At 31.6% G+C, this 16,606-nt stretch overlaps 1 protein-coding gene across 1 annotated transcript; it reads left to right on the forward strand.

Annotated features, from left to right (window-relative positions):
* The first annotated feature begins 2,425 nt into the window (after window positions 1-2,425).
* LOC146998010 (uncharacterized) lies at window positions 2,426-16,238 on the forward strand. Its single transcript, XM_085812427.1, has 2 exons — window positions 2,426-2,792; window positions 14,912-16,238. Exons 1-2 carry the CDS (start codon window positions 2,502-2,504, stop codon window positions 15,965-15,967), a joined length of 1,347 nt encoding a protein of 448 aa, XP_085668553.1. The 5' UTR covers window positions 2,426-2,501; the 3' UTR covers window positions 15,968-16,238.
* The last annotated feature ends 368 nt before the right edge of the window (window positions 16,239-16,606 follow it).

Below are 16,606 nucleotides of genomic sequence, written 5' to 3' on the forward strand. Positions count from 1 at the left end.
TATACACACTCACGCATATAGTGAGAAATTTTGTAATGTTTGAGACATAAATTTATATTCTTTCTGGAACAGTAAGGAAATAATACTTTAAAGAAAATTTTAAAAATAGTGTCACTAGAACAAATTTACGTTGCAAAGTAAAAATGTTTTTCATTCAAACAACGCACTTCGTAACGCCGAATAACAGAATGTAAACAAAAGTCAGAAATGTGACATCACTCATGTAGGCGGAGTTAATGGTGACCCTTATCTGGATTGTCATTGGCCAAACTTAAGCTGTTGTCCTAGCAGTGTACATTTTGCTTATATGCTATCGGGATAGCAAGTTGAGTAGAATTTACAGTTGTATTTGTTTTAGAAATTTAAATTTAAATTAATCCCAATAAATATTGTACATTACTTCTCGCCTCTACGGTAAATTAAATATTAAATCACATCAGCTTCCTCAAAATAATAAGCGAAACAAATGATCTATCTACTACGAAAGAAAAACGAACAAGTTACCATAACATTAACAAGCACATTCTGGTATACCAGTTTTGCACTAAAATTGCGTTTGGCGAAAGAGAAATGATGCCAAAAGTTCCTAACTCAACGGTCCTCTCTGATTGGTTAAATTTCTTCAGTTTCACCCCTTGTTTCTCGAAGGTCACGGTCAGACTCGCTTTCCCGTTTGCTATCGAGTGAAAAGAGTACCCGGACAGGTTTTTCCACATCGATCTTGACAGGTGTCCCATTATAATTTATTATCAAAACCAAAATTTTTAAAACTTATCATCAAATACAACGTTTGTAATCAAATATATATAATAATAATGTAACAAATAATTATAAACAAAACGCAAAAACGCTACTTTTGATTATAATTTGTAATCAGAAGTTGGGAGGATGTTAATAATACATTATTTATTTTAATGTTTATTATTTTGTATTTTAATTTTCCTGGCTCATGAGCAAGCCTCACTTTGATTTTGCTAGTAAAGCTTAGTAATTAGTGCTTTGCAATAATAATAGATATTCCAGTTTCAAGACGTTAGGGCATAGTAATTGTTGTCTTACGTGGTAATAGGGTTTGTTTCGTTGAAACTGATTTTATTATTTGAATAATTACCGCAGTTATAGTTTTTTTAATGATAGAAGTCACATCTAAGCAGCCATATGCTTATTCACACAGGAGAGAAACCTCGTATGTGTGAAGTATGTAAGAAGTCATTTAAACGAAAGGATGATTTAAACAAGCATATGCTTAGTCACACAGGAGAGAAACCTCATGTGTGTGAAGTATGTATGAAGTCATTTAGTCAGAAGTCTACTTTAAACACCCATATGCTTATTCACGCAGGAGACAAACCTCATGTGTGTCAAGTATGTATGAAGTCATTTAGTCAGAAGTCTACTTTAAACACCCATATGCTTATTCACACAGGAGAGAAACCTTATGTGTGTGAAGTATGTAAGAAGTCCTTTAGTCAGAAGTCATATTTAAGCAGCCATATGCTTATTCACACAGGAGAGAAACCTCGTATGTGTGAAGTATGCAAGAAGTCATTTAAACGAAAGGATCAATTAAACGAGCATATGCTTAGTCACACAGGAGAGAAACCTCATGTGTGTAATGTATGTGAGAAGTCATTTAAAGGAAAGAATGGTTTAAACAAGCATATGCTTAGTCACACAGGAGAGAAACCTCATGTGTGTGAAGTATGTACGAAGTCATTTAGTCAGAAGAGTAAGTTAAACACTCATGCACTTATTCACACAGGAGAGAAACCTCATGTATGTGAAGTATGTAAGAAGTCCTTTAGTCAGAAGTCTACTTTAAATGCCCATATGCTTATTCACACAGGAGAGAAACCTCATATATGCGAAGTATGTAAAAAGTCCTTTAGTCAGAAGTCTCATCTAAGCAGCCATATACTTATTCACACAGGAAAGAAACCTCATATGTGTGAGGTATGTAAGAAATCATTTAAACAAAAGAGTTACATAAACAGGCATATGCTTAGTCACACGGGAGAGAAACCTCATGTGTGTGAAGTATGTAAAAAGTCCTTTAGTCTGAAGAGTAATTTAAACACTCATGCACATATTCACACAACCGAAAAACCTAATGTGTGTGAAATATGCACGAAGTCATTTAAACAAAGTGGTGATTTAAAGAAGCATATGCTTAGTCACACAGGAGAGAAACCTCATGTGTGTGAAGTATGTATGAAGTCCTTTAGTCAGAAGTCTTATCTAAGCAGCCATATCTTAGTCACACAGGAGAGAAACCTCATGTATGTGAAGTATGTAAGAAGTCCTTTAGTCAGAAGTCTACTTTAAACACCCATATGCTTATTCACACAGGAGAGAAACCTCATGTATGTGAAGTATGTAAGAAGTCCTTTAGTCAGAAGTCTCATCTAAGCAACCATATACTTATTCACACAGGAAAGAAACCTCATGTGTGTGAGGTATGTAAGAAATCATTTAAACAAAAGAGTAACATAAACAGGCATATGCTTAGTCACACGGGAGAGAAACCTCATGTGTGTGAGGTATGTAAGAAATCATTTAAACAAAAGAGTAACATAAACAGGCATATGCTTAGTCACACGGGAGAGAAACCTCATGTGTGTGAAGTATGTAAAAAGTCCTTTAGTCTGAAGAGTAATTTAAACACTCATGCACATATTCACACAACTGAAAAACCTAATGTGTGTGAAGTATGCACGAAGTCATTTAAACAAAATGGTGATTTAAAGAAGCATATGCTTAGTCACATAGGAGAGAAACCTCATGTGTGTGAAGTCATTTAATCAGAAGAGTAGTTTAAACACTCATATACGTATTCACTCAGGAGAGAAGACTTGTGTATAAAGTATGGATAAATTCATTTTTAATAAAGGATTATTAAGATATGCATATCGACAGAAGAGGGAAATCTGTCGTGCATAGAAGTATTCATTTGGACAGCAGAATAATTCGAAAATATATGCGTTGATCTAATCACAAGAAAAGCCTTCTGTCTTTTGAGGAGATGTTAAATTAGTATGAACATTTTATTTATCAATGTAGTAAAGATTTGTGCACACAGCGAAGAAATCTTTTTTTGTTATGATGAAGTCAGTTTGAAACACAACAGTTGTCAGTATTAATTGATGGGAAAATTCTTGGTAATAAAAGAGCCATTTAGTGGCAGAGTTTTAGATTTAAATGTATACTGGGTGCTGCTGATGCTGTGGACAAGTTTTTGAATTGTCATTTGATATAAATAAATAATAATCTAATTATTTTTTTAAAAAAGCAAAAAACTACGTTTATGCAAGTTTTATCTCAATTGCATTTTTAACTAATGCTGACTTGAAGCTATATTTGCTTATATATCCTACCTTAAAGACTCCTTAAAAACTACTTATTCCGACCTTGACTGAAAAAGGTGGGATTGTTGTTTTGTTCAGTATCTGCCATGATGTGTTTTGTGTTTCTTCCACCTTTTTGGAAATTTGAATTTTTGATCCTGGATATCACTTTTCACAGATTTTCGAATCACTCATATTCAGTGTTACATCTGTTACCTAGCAAATTGCACTATGGTGATATTATGATTGTTACCAATTTGACATACTTCTGAGATGCAATTCTGGAGCAGGGCGAAATGCTTCATCCCATAAGTGTATTGTAACTTGTATTGTCTTTGTGCTAAAGACATTTCAGAGTTTATCAATCAAAGCTTTGAATTAATGCTAGAGATGCCTGTCTTTACCTGTAATGAAATAATATATTAGGTGATTTCTTTATTATGTTAAAATACTAAAGACCTGCAGTGAAACTAGACAGTTCCATTTTTTTTACATATTTTTTATCTAATTAAATCTATTATCAGGAAATATTCTCAGTATGACTATGCAGCTGCAATATGAAATGTCTCGAGTCTATAACATTCTAAAAGGAGTATATGGTTATGACATTATACTGATAAAGAGAAATGATGTCTTGTAAGATAAAATTCTTTCAAATCCTGGACATACCAAGTAGAGCAGTGCCATGTGTGTAAAGTACCTAAGAAGACACTTGAAAAAATGAATCAGTATTGTGGTATTTCGATGCAAGTAAGAAACTCAAATATGGTACATATATATTCAAAAACTGGGTAGAAGTTAACAATTGGGTGCCCCTTGTTTTTTTTTTTTTTTTTTTTTTTTTTTTTTTTTTTTTCTTTTGCGATTCCTTTTAAATGCTAAGATTGGTGCTAGGAAGGCACAATTTTAAGATAGTTGCTACGCAAAACCAAAATAAGAAGTCGAAGAATTTCACAAACCTGGTGTCCATGTACATATCGCTCTATTTTCACTTAAAAGAATATTGGAGAATTGCACAAACTAGGCATTATTCACTGCCTTAGCTTTGTTCATGTATACATTAATCTATTTTCATTTACAAAAATCAGGAAGCTAAAACAAAGTTAAAACTATCATGGTAAACAGAAATGGGGTTTCATGGCCAAAACTGAACAAAATTTTTTGCTAATCAGAAGGCACCGAATTCTACACTAGAGTCAGAAACTTCTATGTTCTTTATGCAGTGTTGAAAGAAACTTGTGCTAATCTTTGGATTATGGTAACTTGGCAATTTTTCGGCGAAAATTTGGCGACCCACACTGCTACAGCAAACTGCTAGTTTTTGTTTTTTGGACGCCATTTTGTTTTCACCAAGTAAAGGCATGTTTTTTTTTTTACTCAATATTTTCTCCAACAATCTGCTAGCCGAATTACACTTATACTAGAACTTTTATGGAACAAAAATGCTTAATCATGACGAAGATTAGGTGCGCAATTGGGAGAAAGTGCAGAATCGCAAACTGCTTGCCGCGTTTTTAAGAATTTCACATACACGGTATCATCCATGTACACGACCTATTTCCACTTAAAAAACATCCCAGAAATGCACAAAATGGCACTCTTGACTTTATCCATGTACACTGCATAAGTCTTAGCTAGTAACCTTTATCGCCTTACCAAAATGTCGCCAAACTACCTGTTACCATATTCCAAAGATTAGCCGAAAATACTTAAATTATGAAGATACTAAATTAAAATGTTTTTCAATATAAGTATATCAAATTTTATATTTTAAATGTTTTTCCCCCTTGATGTTAATTAATATATGTGTTTAATGGAAGTATGAGAGGAATTTTGTAAATGCTTCAATTTCTTTCTTTCTTTCTTTTTTTTTTTTTAATATTTAGCACTTCAAGCATAGATATTTTAATATTTAGTCAGTAACTTCTTAAATTTATGCATGTAAGTTTTTGTTGCACAGACATAAGACATTTTTCATGATATGCTCATGAATTGAATGTAAAAAAATACCTACACAGCATGCATCTAATTCAGCATTCTGTGCAACTTTGTATGCATAAAGTAAGATGCAACTCTTTAGATATAAATATTAGGTATACATCGGATATCATGATCAGATTCAGAAATGTATGCATACATAAATTTCTGAATCCTGTCCCAGTAGAAAAGGGGAACCAAATATTAACTAAAATAGCATTAGTCTCATTTACGTCGTTAATGCTGAAACATTTCCCTTGCTTTTACTACCGCAGACATCTCATTTGTGATATTGCTTTTTTTCTTGTCAAGTTCACCAATAGCTAATAAGCAGGGTTCTAAGCATAATATTAAGCATACTGTCAGCAGAAAGGGTTGATCTTTACAAAATGGTAACTCGTAGTTTGGCGACATTTTGGAGGTGATAAAGGTTACTACCTGGGACTTTGGTAATAATGTGAGCAGTACTCAGTTCCGATTACGCATTATTTTGCGTGAGGGAAATGAGAGATCATGGGATATGTCATGTGATATTAATGGACGAATTACGGTTCTTTAATCGGAAAAGGGGGGAAATCGGGAAAAAAATCTGGAAATTTTGTATTTAGCTTTATTCTGTGTTGTGTGAAACAGTGTTGGTTAATTTTTGGATCCCATGGCCCTAACTAAAGTGAATTCGAAATGGGTATTTAGGCATTGTGATAAAGAGAAGTTTGCTTTTTATTTAGGGGAGGAAGTATGGAGGAAAAATTTGCAGAAAAAATCTTTCAATAATTTTATTGAATGAATTAGAAAAGTGTATCCGCCACGTAATCAAGATTCTGAAGAAGATTAGGTAAGTTAGTATTTTTAATTATTTGAGGATATTATTTTCATGCATTGTTCTAAATGTAAGGTGGAAAGGAATTTGGTATTATTGGGAAAATTGTTATTAGCAATGATTTAGTTTAAAGTAATTAGGATTGTAAATTAATTTTTATTAATTTAATGTATGTGCTCATTTATATTTTAAGTAGTGTTTTTGAATTTAATTATATTTTAATGAAATGATAGTTATTTTGTGAATTTTATGTTTGTAGGAATTTGGTATACGTTTTAGTTGAAGTAAACGTGCATGGAAATAATTTAAATATTTGATACTAAGTATTTGTAATGCTTGTGGTATGAATTCGTTGGTGACGTGTATAATGTAATAGATGATTTAGAGGTAAAAGTTTTTGGATATTTTATTTATTTTATATGTGGAAATGTTCATATTTGGAAAGGGTAAATACTTTTTCGCGATCAGGTAATTTCATATATGTTCTTTTTACCGGGTTTAAATATTGAGAAAATTGTCATGTATTTTCGTGAAATTTTTCTAATTTATGAGATAAAAGCAGTGTACATGGATATAGTGAAGAGTGTGCGCAATGCCATTTTTGTGCAATTCTGGGATGTTTTTTTAAGTAAAAATAAGTCGACGTGTACATGGTTCAGTGATATTTTAATGAAATGATAGTTATTTTGTGAATTTTATGCTTGTAGGAATTTGGTTTACGTTTAAGTTGAAATAAACGTGCATGGAAATAATTTAAATATTTGATACTAAATATTTGTAATGCTTCATGTATGAATTCGTTGGTGACGTGTATAATGTAATAGATGATTTAGAGGTAAAAGTTTTTGGATATTTTATTTATTTTATATGTGGAAATGTTCATATTTGTAAAGGGTAAATACTTTTTCGCGATCAGGTAATTTCATATATGTTCTTTTTACCGGGTTTAAAGATTGAGAAAATTGTCATGTATTTTCGTGAAATTTTTCGAATTTATGAGATAAAAGCAGTGTACATGGATATAGTGAAGAGTGTGCGCAATGCCATTTTTGTGCAATTCTGGGATGTTTTTTTAAGTAAAAATAAGTCGACGTGTACATGGTTCAGTGATATTTTAATGAAATGATAGTTATTTTGTGAATTTTATGCTTGTAGGAATTTGGTTTACGTTTAAGTTGAAATAAACGTGCATGGAAATAATTTAAATATTTGATACTAAATATTTGTAATGCTTCATGTATGAATTCGTTGGTGACGTGTATAATGTAATAGATGATTTAGAGGTAAAAGTTTTTGGATATTTTATTTATTTTATATGTGGAAATGTTCATATTTGTAAAGGGTAAATACTTTTTCGCGATCAGGTAATTTCATATATGTTCTTTTTACCGGGTTTAAAGATTGAGAAAATTGTCATGTATTTTCGTGAAATTTTTCGAATTTATGAGAAAAAAGCAGTGTACATGGATATAGTGAAGAGTGTGCGCAATGCCATTTTTGTGCAATTCTGGGATGTTTTTTTAAGTAAAAATAAGTCGGCGTGTACATGGTTTATGTGTATGTGTTATTTTGAAAAACGCGTAAGGTGTATGGTATTGTGCACTTTTTCCGAATTTTGCAGTGAATATTTGTCATGATTAAGCAGTTTTGTTTGATAAAATTTCTAGCATAAGTGTAATTCGGCTAGTAGATTGTTGGAAGAAGTGTTCAGTAGATAAGAAGAAAAGAAACATGTCTTTACTTCGTGAAGACAAAATGGCGGTGGGGAAAAAAAAATAGAGGGTTGCTGTAGGGGAGTTGGTCGCCAAATTTTCGCCAAAAAATCGCCAAGTTACCATAATGTAAAGATCAACCCTTCTTTCAACAATCTACTAGCCGAATTACACTTATGCTAGAAATTTTATCAAACAAAACTGCTTAATCATGACAAATATTCACTGCAAAATTGGGAAAAAGTGCACAATACCATACTCCTTACGCATTTTTCAAAATAACACATACACATAAACCATGTACACGCCGACTTATTTTTACTTAAAAAAACATCGCAGAATTGCACAAAAATGGCATTGCGCACACTCTTCACTGTATCCATGTACACTGCTTTTTTCTCATAAATTAGAAAAATTTCACGAAAATACATGACAATTTTCTCAATATTTAAACCCGGTAAAAAGAACATATATGAAATTACCTGATCGCGAAAAAGTATTTACCCTTTCCAAATATGAACATTTCCACATATAAAATAAATAAAATATCCAAAAACTTTTACCTCTAAATCATCTATTACATTATACACGTCACCAACGAATTCATACCACAAGCATTACAAATACTTAGTATCAAATATTTAAATTATTTCCATGCACGTTTACTTCAACTAAAACGTATACCAAATTCCTACAAACATAAAATTCACAAAATAACTATCATTTCATTAAAATATAATTAAATTCAAAAACACTACTTAAAATATAAATGAGCACATACATTAAATTAATAAAAATTAATTTACAATCCTAATTACTTTAAACTAAATCATTGCTAATAACAATTTTCCCAATAATACCAAATTCCTTTCCACCTTACATTTAGAACAATGCATGAAAATAATATCCTCAAATAATTAAAAATACTAACTTACCTAATCTTCTTCAGAATCTTGATTACGTGGCGGATACACTTTTCTAATTCATTCAATAAAATTATTGAAAGATTTTTTCTGCAAATTTTTCCTCCATACTTCCTCCCCTAAATAAAAAGCAAACTTCTCTTTATCACAATGCCTAAATACCCATTTCGAATTCACTTTAGTTAGGGCCATGGGATCCAAAAATTAACCAACACTGTTTCACACAACACAGAATAAAGCTAAATACAAAATTTCCAGATTTTTTTCCCGATTTCCCCCCTTTTCCGATTAAAGAACCGTAATTCGTCCATTAATATCACATGACATATCCCATGATCTCTCATTTCCCTCACGCAAAATAATGCGTAATCGGAACTGAGTACTGCTCACATTATTACCAAAGTCCCAGGTAGTAACCTTTATCATCTCCAAAATGTCGCCAAACTACCAGTTACCATATTGTAAAGATCAACCGGTGTTGATATATGATAGATGATTAGAAAGAAATAAAGAAGTAATAATGAATAAAAAAAAAGTATTATTGGTTCTCTGAGATGAGATTTAAAAAAAAAGAATTAAGATTTTTTATTGGTCATCAAAGTTAGTAAACCACTGCTTTGAGTAATTAATCAAAGTTTGACTTTTGAAAGATAACAAAATGTATAATGTTCTTATAGTTTTATTTACAATGCTACTCTAAAGGATTTGAATATTATTGAAGATTCTTGGCAATGTCCAGTTTATTGTGAAAAAGGCAGTTGTTTCAAAATAAAATATTTTAAGCTATCAGCAAGTAAATTCAAAAAATAACTTTGAAAATTGCTTGCATAAAATGGATATTTGAAATGTATTATTCTGTAATGAATCCATTAATCTATTATATGTACAGTAGCACTTAACATATGAAACACAATTTTGGGAATATTGACAAGCACTTAATGAAAAAGACACTTTTAAATGTACTAAAATATTAGTATCTGTATGAACAACAGAGAATATATGTAATGAATAACACCATGACCAAATACCTATATAAACAAAACAAAATTAAGTATTCTCATCCTCGACACTTGAAAAAGTAATCCTGCTGTGCAACATTTAGTGAATTTCTGATTGCATGATATTGCAAGCATTTTGTTAGATTTTTCCTACTAGTGCTTAAGACCATTGAATACTGGTAGTTTGATCTATGTTCATATCATGGTTAAAGGGCTGGCTGCATGGTTGATTTTTCTAGTTTTCCTCATATGTAATGCAAATACAAGCCAGTTTCCCTTAGAATGTTCATAAAGGCATCCTTCTTCAGGTCAACAGCTGGTATGCTTTGCCATATTCGAATAACCTAAACTTTCCTTCAGATTATACATTGAAAGGTTATATCTGTAGTAAGCAGGACAGTGATCATTCAGCTTCTATCTGTGTGGAAAGAGTATATTTAAAACATGTCAGAACCATGGGATTCATAACAAAATCGACCATTAATCTTGAACATTTTATCAAGTGTGCCGTTTTTCTTATGTTATGTATGGGTTTCACTAACAAGATATTCATACTTTTGTTCAAGTTCACAAGCAGTTCAGCAATACAGTTGCTGGATACTGGTAGTTTGACCCTAGTTTGAATCTTCAGTACTCAGTATCTTGGGCCATCACACTGTCATGGCGCCTAAAGCTATTACTGCTTGGCATAATATAAGCAAAGCATTTACGACTCATTTATGATACAACATTCTGAGAAGTGTTTCATCTGCCTTTCTCATACACCTGATGCATCATTCAAAAGAAAATGATGTTGCTGCGTTTAATTTCATCAGGCCTGATGAAAGGTCTAGAATGCTGCAAGTGCTGGTTTTTTCTCACATCTGTTTTAAGGAGAAATAATTTCAGCGATATCCTGGAACTAGAATTATCCTAGTTTACATATGAATTTGTCAACAGCATATGCTATTTCCTAAAAATCAATGAAAATATTGCTTTTTTCATTCTCATTTTGGATATTCTAAAATGCAGTAATGTATACAGCATTGATTTACGTCCATTTTAAGGTAAATTTGCTGATCATTTCTTATAAGTTTCCAAACATCTTTTTAGAGATGGACTTTCTTCTTTCCAAAGTGAAATGTGTGTCAATACAATTTATTTCAAATGACTATGACATCTAGTCTTCACTTTGGCATTCATGTTTGTTTCATTATTTTACGGAGACATTGCTATTTATTTTTAAGTGTTTTTAATGTGTTATTGAAAATATTTGTAATATACGCATTTACAAAACTTTGCACTGACCAGAGATATAAAGTTAGTCTTCAGTTAAAAGACTTGTTTAGGATTGTGTAAAGTTGAACAATTACTTTGTTTATATAAGTTGAATTGGAGACTGTTGTTTTATGATTTTTTTTGTAATGTTGGATAGTTTCCACAGGCTTTGGGAATTTTCTTCATTTGATTATCTCTATGTAGTTGAATAGAAAAATATTTTGAAATTATCAAAATAAATAAGTTATCTATTTTGGAGATTAATTTTGATAACCAGCATTTTGTAACAGCATCATGTTCTTAGCATATGCTAAGAATATCGTAAAAAGAAAAGAGTCAACCAACGTGTGCAGATCTGTGATAAATTTTACTACTTTTTGTTATTCCCATGTATATGTAGTTATATAATGATTTGAACAACTGTAATTTTGGAACACTGAGAAACAACTGCTTCAAGTGATTGTTAGACTGTAACTAAATTACTTCAAGTTGCAAATGTGGTCTCACGGCTTCATAGTTTATATTGCAAGGCATGCTGAAAATTTCTAGTTACATTTGAATTGCATTAAAATCTGTGTTTAAACTCAAAATCAGACTCAAAATGCAGGTTTCTTTTTCAGGCTAGCTTCATAACTATTGCATTTTGACATTTAAATTGTTCATATGACAAAGAAATGTGAAAAATGCTAAGTTGAAAACCATGCTGTATCAATATAAATTAAATCCTGTGACTAATCACTTACTAGTCCTGTGAAAATTTGCAAATATGACTCTGATTTTTTGTGATTGCTTTCTAAATTAATTGATGCTATATATTTTAAAATTTCACACTTTACAGAACAATGTTTCTCATTGAAGAATGGCACGATTTCGTTAATCAGTTGCCAGACTTTCTCAAAAACAGATCTTGCACTAAGCCATCTTACTTTTGTTTTGTGTAATACAGCACATGCAAGTATTCAGATTTTAAGGGCTTAAGTAAATTTCGTAATTCCCTGTGGGTACATCAACAAGATTGAATACTATTCCCAAGCCTCATGGTTACATCAAGCACAGGTTTAATGTTCAATGGAAATTTAAACAGACCACTTGAAAATAGTTAAAATTTCCACATTCAAAAAAAAAAAGATTACCTTTCTTCATTTCGTTACATTATCAGTAATTCTCGCTTTCTGGGGAATTTTCAGTGGGAGATCTAAATCTTTTTATACTTATCTGTGTTCATGATGTAACAAAGTCGATGAGCACAGTATACATGTTGATGAAGTGAGATAACAGATATCTATGTGAACTCATGTTATGCGCAAATCACGTGATATTCCTTTACGTTTTATTTATACAAATACAGTATACATTGTATAGCCAAAACAAAAATGAATATATATTTACAATATACATTATGTATTGCATAGTAAAATCCTAAATATATTTTGATAATTTGCTGAATAGAATATCTATATAGATCTATATTATCTCCTAAGTTTAATTAAAGTAGAATTATTTTAAAAGTGTGCATCCATACTGGTAAGTTATATTTTGAAAGATGTTTTGAAGTAATTTGAAAGCAAAGTGTTAATAATGTTTTAACGTGTACTATATATATATATATAGAAGTTTTAAACAGGTAGTTGTTCACTGGCCATAGTTTGTCCATCCTTGAACTCAACTTTCGGATTTGATAGAGTGAGATTGTGACTACATTTTCAGTAACTTATTTGATAAAATTATGATTTGAAAATTCAAAATAGATTTAAAATCAGAAGATGAATTTAAAAGAAATACTGTGCCTAAATATATTATTAATAATAATTAATGAGCCCACCAGCGGCCGAGCGGTAAAAGCTACTGAACACTGGTAGTTCGATCCTGGGTTCAAGTCCCGGCGAACGGGCTGGCTGCATGCGCGTTTCCGTGATTTCCCCATGTGTAACATGGATACGAGCCAGTTTCCCTTAAAAAGACCTCTGGGCATCCCTCCCTTTCCGTGGAGTGCCTAAGGGCGGAACACGTAATAAGAAAAAAATAAAAATAATTAATAACAAAAAAATTAAGTAATCATATAATAAATATATGCAATATCACACTTACATGATAATTTATACAACACTATTCCTACATGATTTTTCGATGAAATTTTTTTCTTATTCACTGATCACTCAGCATAGCTCTCCAATAACAATAACCGAAATCAGGTTAGGGTTTGCGGGTTAGTTAAGGAATATTTTGAGTTTAAAATTGCTGGTGGCATGTATCCGTTTGGTTTGGTGTGTTTTAATTATGTCAAAGCATGCAAAAAATATCTGCGTAAGAGAAGGTGTGCCTTTGAGGAGAACTTTATAAGGGATTTTTGGCTTTGCATTCCTGTAACATATTGAAGCACCGTGAAAACACCCATGCAATTAGCTGTCTTTTTTTAGATTAGGACCTAAATCAAACTACCAGAATTCAGTCACAGAACATCAGTTGGAAAGTAATGAATCATAGTATGCTTGTTAGAGTTACATGCAAAAAAGTTAAATTCTGCCCTTACTGTTTCTGAGGTTAGCATGATTGTTAATAAAAATAGTGGATATGTTAGTTTTTATTTTATGACACATGCACACATAAGCACACACTTATTTATGCATGCATAAGTAAGTCAGAGCAGAATATAATTTATTCCTATACAAACTTTATTTTTTACCTAGTCAAACAGTTGCAATAGTTTATATTTCAATGAAAACATTGTTTATTTCATTTATGTGATGAGAATTTATTTTCACTCATACTTTGGAAAGCATTTTGAAATTATGTAATGAAGGTACAAGTAGTAAAAGTGCCTTTTTGTTTCTCTTGTGTTTTGACAATTTCCCAAGAAACTGCACTGTTAAAAACAGGAATATTTTCTAATTTTATATTCTTAAAGCATATTTAAAGAAAGATATGAATTTCACTAAGTTATTTTTCAACAAATTGATAACTTTGCCATGAAAGACTCATTATTTGCTGTGATCTGGTTCTCTTTTAAATGGAGAAGACATGTATGTATCACCAAAATAGCTAATGAACAGTCAATTACGATCAACGCATTTCGCGGAAATGCGTTAACAGGCTGTTTTTCATTACAAACAGGAAATGGCATACTGCAAGCCAGAGGGAATATGGAGTTAGGGGATCTATGGGAACATAATATCCAGTCCTTTCATTGCTATTAACGATTTTCAGTTTACGGTTTGTATTACGGTTAACCTTTTTAAATATCTTGTAACGTAACTGTACACCGCTAAACTCATGGCCGATTAGCCGTTGACGAGCTTGGCGAGTAAATACGCTTCGCCGCCAACGGATCCTCTCCGGAAGAAAACCATCTAAGAAATCATTTAATCGAAAAAGTGCTTTACATGTGCACATGCACTTTCACACAGGAGTGAAACCTTATATGTGTGAAGTATGTAAGAAATCATTTAATCGAAAAAATGATTTAAATGTGCACATGCGCATTCACACAGGAGAGAAAACTTATATGTGTGAAGTATGTAAGAAATCATTTAATATAAAATCAAGTTTAAGCAGGCATATGCTTATTCACACAGGAGTGAAACCTCATATGTGTGAAGTATGTAAGAAATCATTTAATCTAAAAAGTTCTTTAAATGTACATTTGCGTGTTCACACAGGAGAGAAACCTCATATGTGTGAAGTATGTAATAAGTCATTTAATCAAAAAAGTTCTTTAAATGTGCATATGCACGTTCACACAGGAGTGAAACCTTATATGTGTGAAGTATGTAAGAAATCATTTAATCGAAAAAATGATTTAAATGTGCAAATGCGCATTCACACAGGAGAGAAAACTTATATGTGTAAAGTATGTAAGAAATCATTTAATATAAAATCAAGTTTAGGCAGGCATATGCTTATTCACACAGGAGTGAAACCTCATATGTGTGAAGTATGTAAGAAATCATTTAATCTAAAAAGTTCTTTAAATGTACATTTGCGTGTTCACACAGGAGAGAAACCCCACATGTGTGAAATTTGTAAGAAGACGTTTAATGAAAAGTATAGTTTAAAAAATCATATGCTTATTCACACAGGAGAGAAACCTTATATGTGTGAAGTATGTAAGAAATCATTTAATCAAAAAAGTGCTTTAAACATGCATGTGCTTATTCATACAGGAGAGAAACCTCATATGTGTGAAGTATGTAAGAAGTCATTTAATCGAAAAAGTGCCTTAAATGTACATTTGCGTGTTCACACAGGAGAGAAACCCCACATGTGTGAAATTTGTAAGAAGACGTTTAATGAAAAGTGTAGTTTAAAAAATCATATGCTTATTTACACAGGAGAAAAACCTCATGTGTGTGAAATATGTAAGAAATCATTTAATATAAAAACAAATTTAAACAGGCATATGCTTATTCACACAGGAGTGAAACCTCATATGTGTGAAGTATGTAAGAAATCATTTAACATAAAAGAATATTTAAGCAGGCATATGCTTATTCACACAGGAGAGAAACCTCATATGTGTGAAGTATGTAAGAAGTCATTTAATAAAAAACAAAATTTAAACACGCATATGCTTATTCATACAGGAGAGAAACCTCATATGTGTGAAGTATGTAAGAAATCATTTAATCTAAAATGTTCTTTAAATGTACATTTGCGTGTTCACACAGGAGAGAAACCCCACATGTGTGAAATTTGTAAGAAGACGTTTAATGAAAAGTGTAGTTTAAAAAATCATATGCTTATTCACACAGGAGAAAAACCTCATGTGTGTGAAATATGTAAGAAATCATTTAATATAAAAACAAATTTAAGCAGGCACATGTTTATTCACACAGGAGTGAAACCTCATATGTGTGAAGTATGTAAGAAATCATTTAATATAAAAGAATATTTAAGCAGGCATATGCTTATTCACACAGGAGAGAAACCTCGTGTGTGAAGTATGTAAGAAATCATTTGATCTAAAAAGAAATTTAAACACACATATGTGTGAAGTTTGGAAGAAATCATGTAGTCTTAACAAGGTTTGCAGGGTGGACATCATACTGCAAAGGCTTGTTCCTGTTCAGTAGTCCTCCTTAGCAGTGTAAAAGTAAAAAAAGTCTTAACAAGTAATTTGAACGTGCATATGCTTATTCACACAGGAGAGAAACCACCATTTGTGTTAAGTATGTAAAAAATCATTTAATTGAAAAAGTGATTTAAACATGCATATGTGCAATCATACAGCAGAGAAACCTCATGTTTGTGAAGTATGTAAGAAGATGTTTACTCAAATGGATAGTTTAAACAAGCTTATTTACATTGGAGAGGAAATTTGTGTGGGAGGGACATAAACATTCTTTTTCATAAAAGGGATTTAAATATGGATATCAACGTAAGAGACAAATGTTATGAGTTAAGTATGTAACAAGTTGTTTAGGGCGAAACAGAATGTCTTATCTACACAGAACAGAAACCTCCTGTCTTTTAAGCATAAAATAGAAAAAACATTTGTCTGTACAGTTAGGAAACCTCATTATGTGAAATGAAGTCTGGATTTTTCTCGTTGAATTAGAGAATTTAGGTACTGCAAATT

This window comes from Stegodyphus dumicola, chromosome 3 (assembly GCF_044657685.1).
Source record: "Stegodyphus dumicola isolate Sdum_Otavi_A_Nest chromosome 3, ASM4465768v1".
NCBI classification, from domain to species: domain Eukaryota; kingdom Metazoa; phylum Arthropoda; class Arachnida; order Araneae; family Eresidae; genus Stegodyphus; species Stegodyphus dumicola.

Coding starts and splice junctions, on each gene's coding strand:
- LOC146998010 (XM_085812427.1), top strand. CDS start 2,502: ATGCTTAGTCACACGGGAGAGAAACCTCATGTGTGTGAGGTATGTAAG. Junction 2,793..14,911: donor AGAAACCTCATGTGTGTGAA/GTCATTTAATCA, acceptor ATAAAATCAAGT/TTAGGCAGGCATATGCTTAT.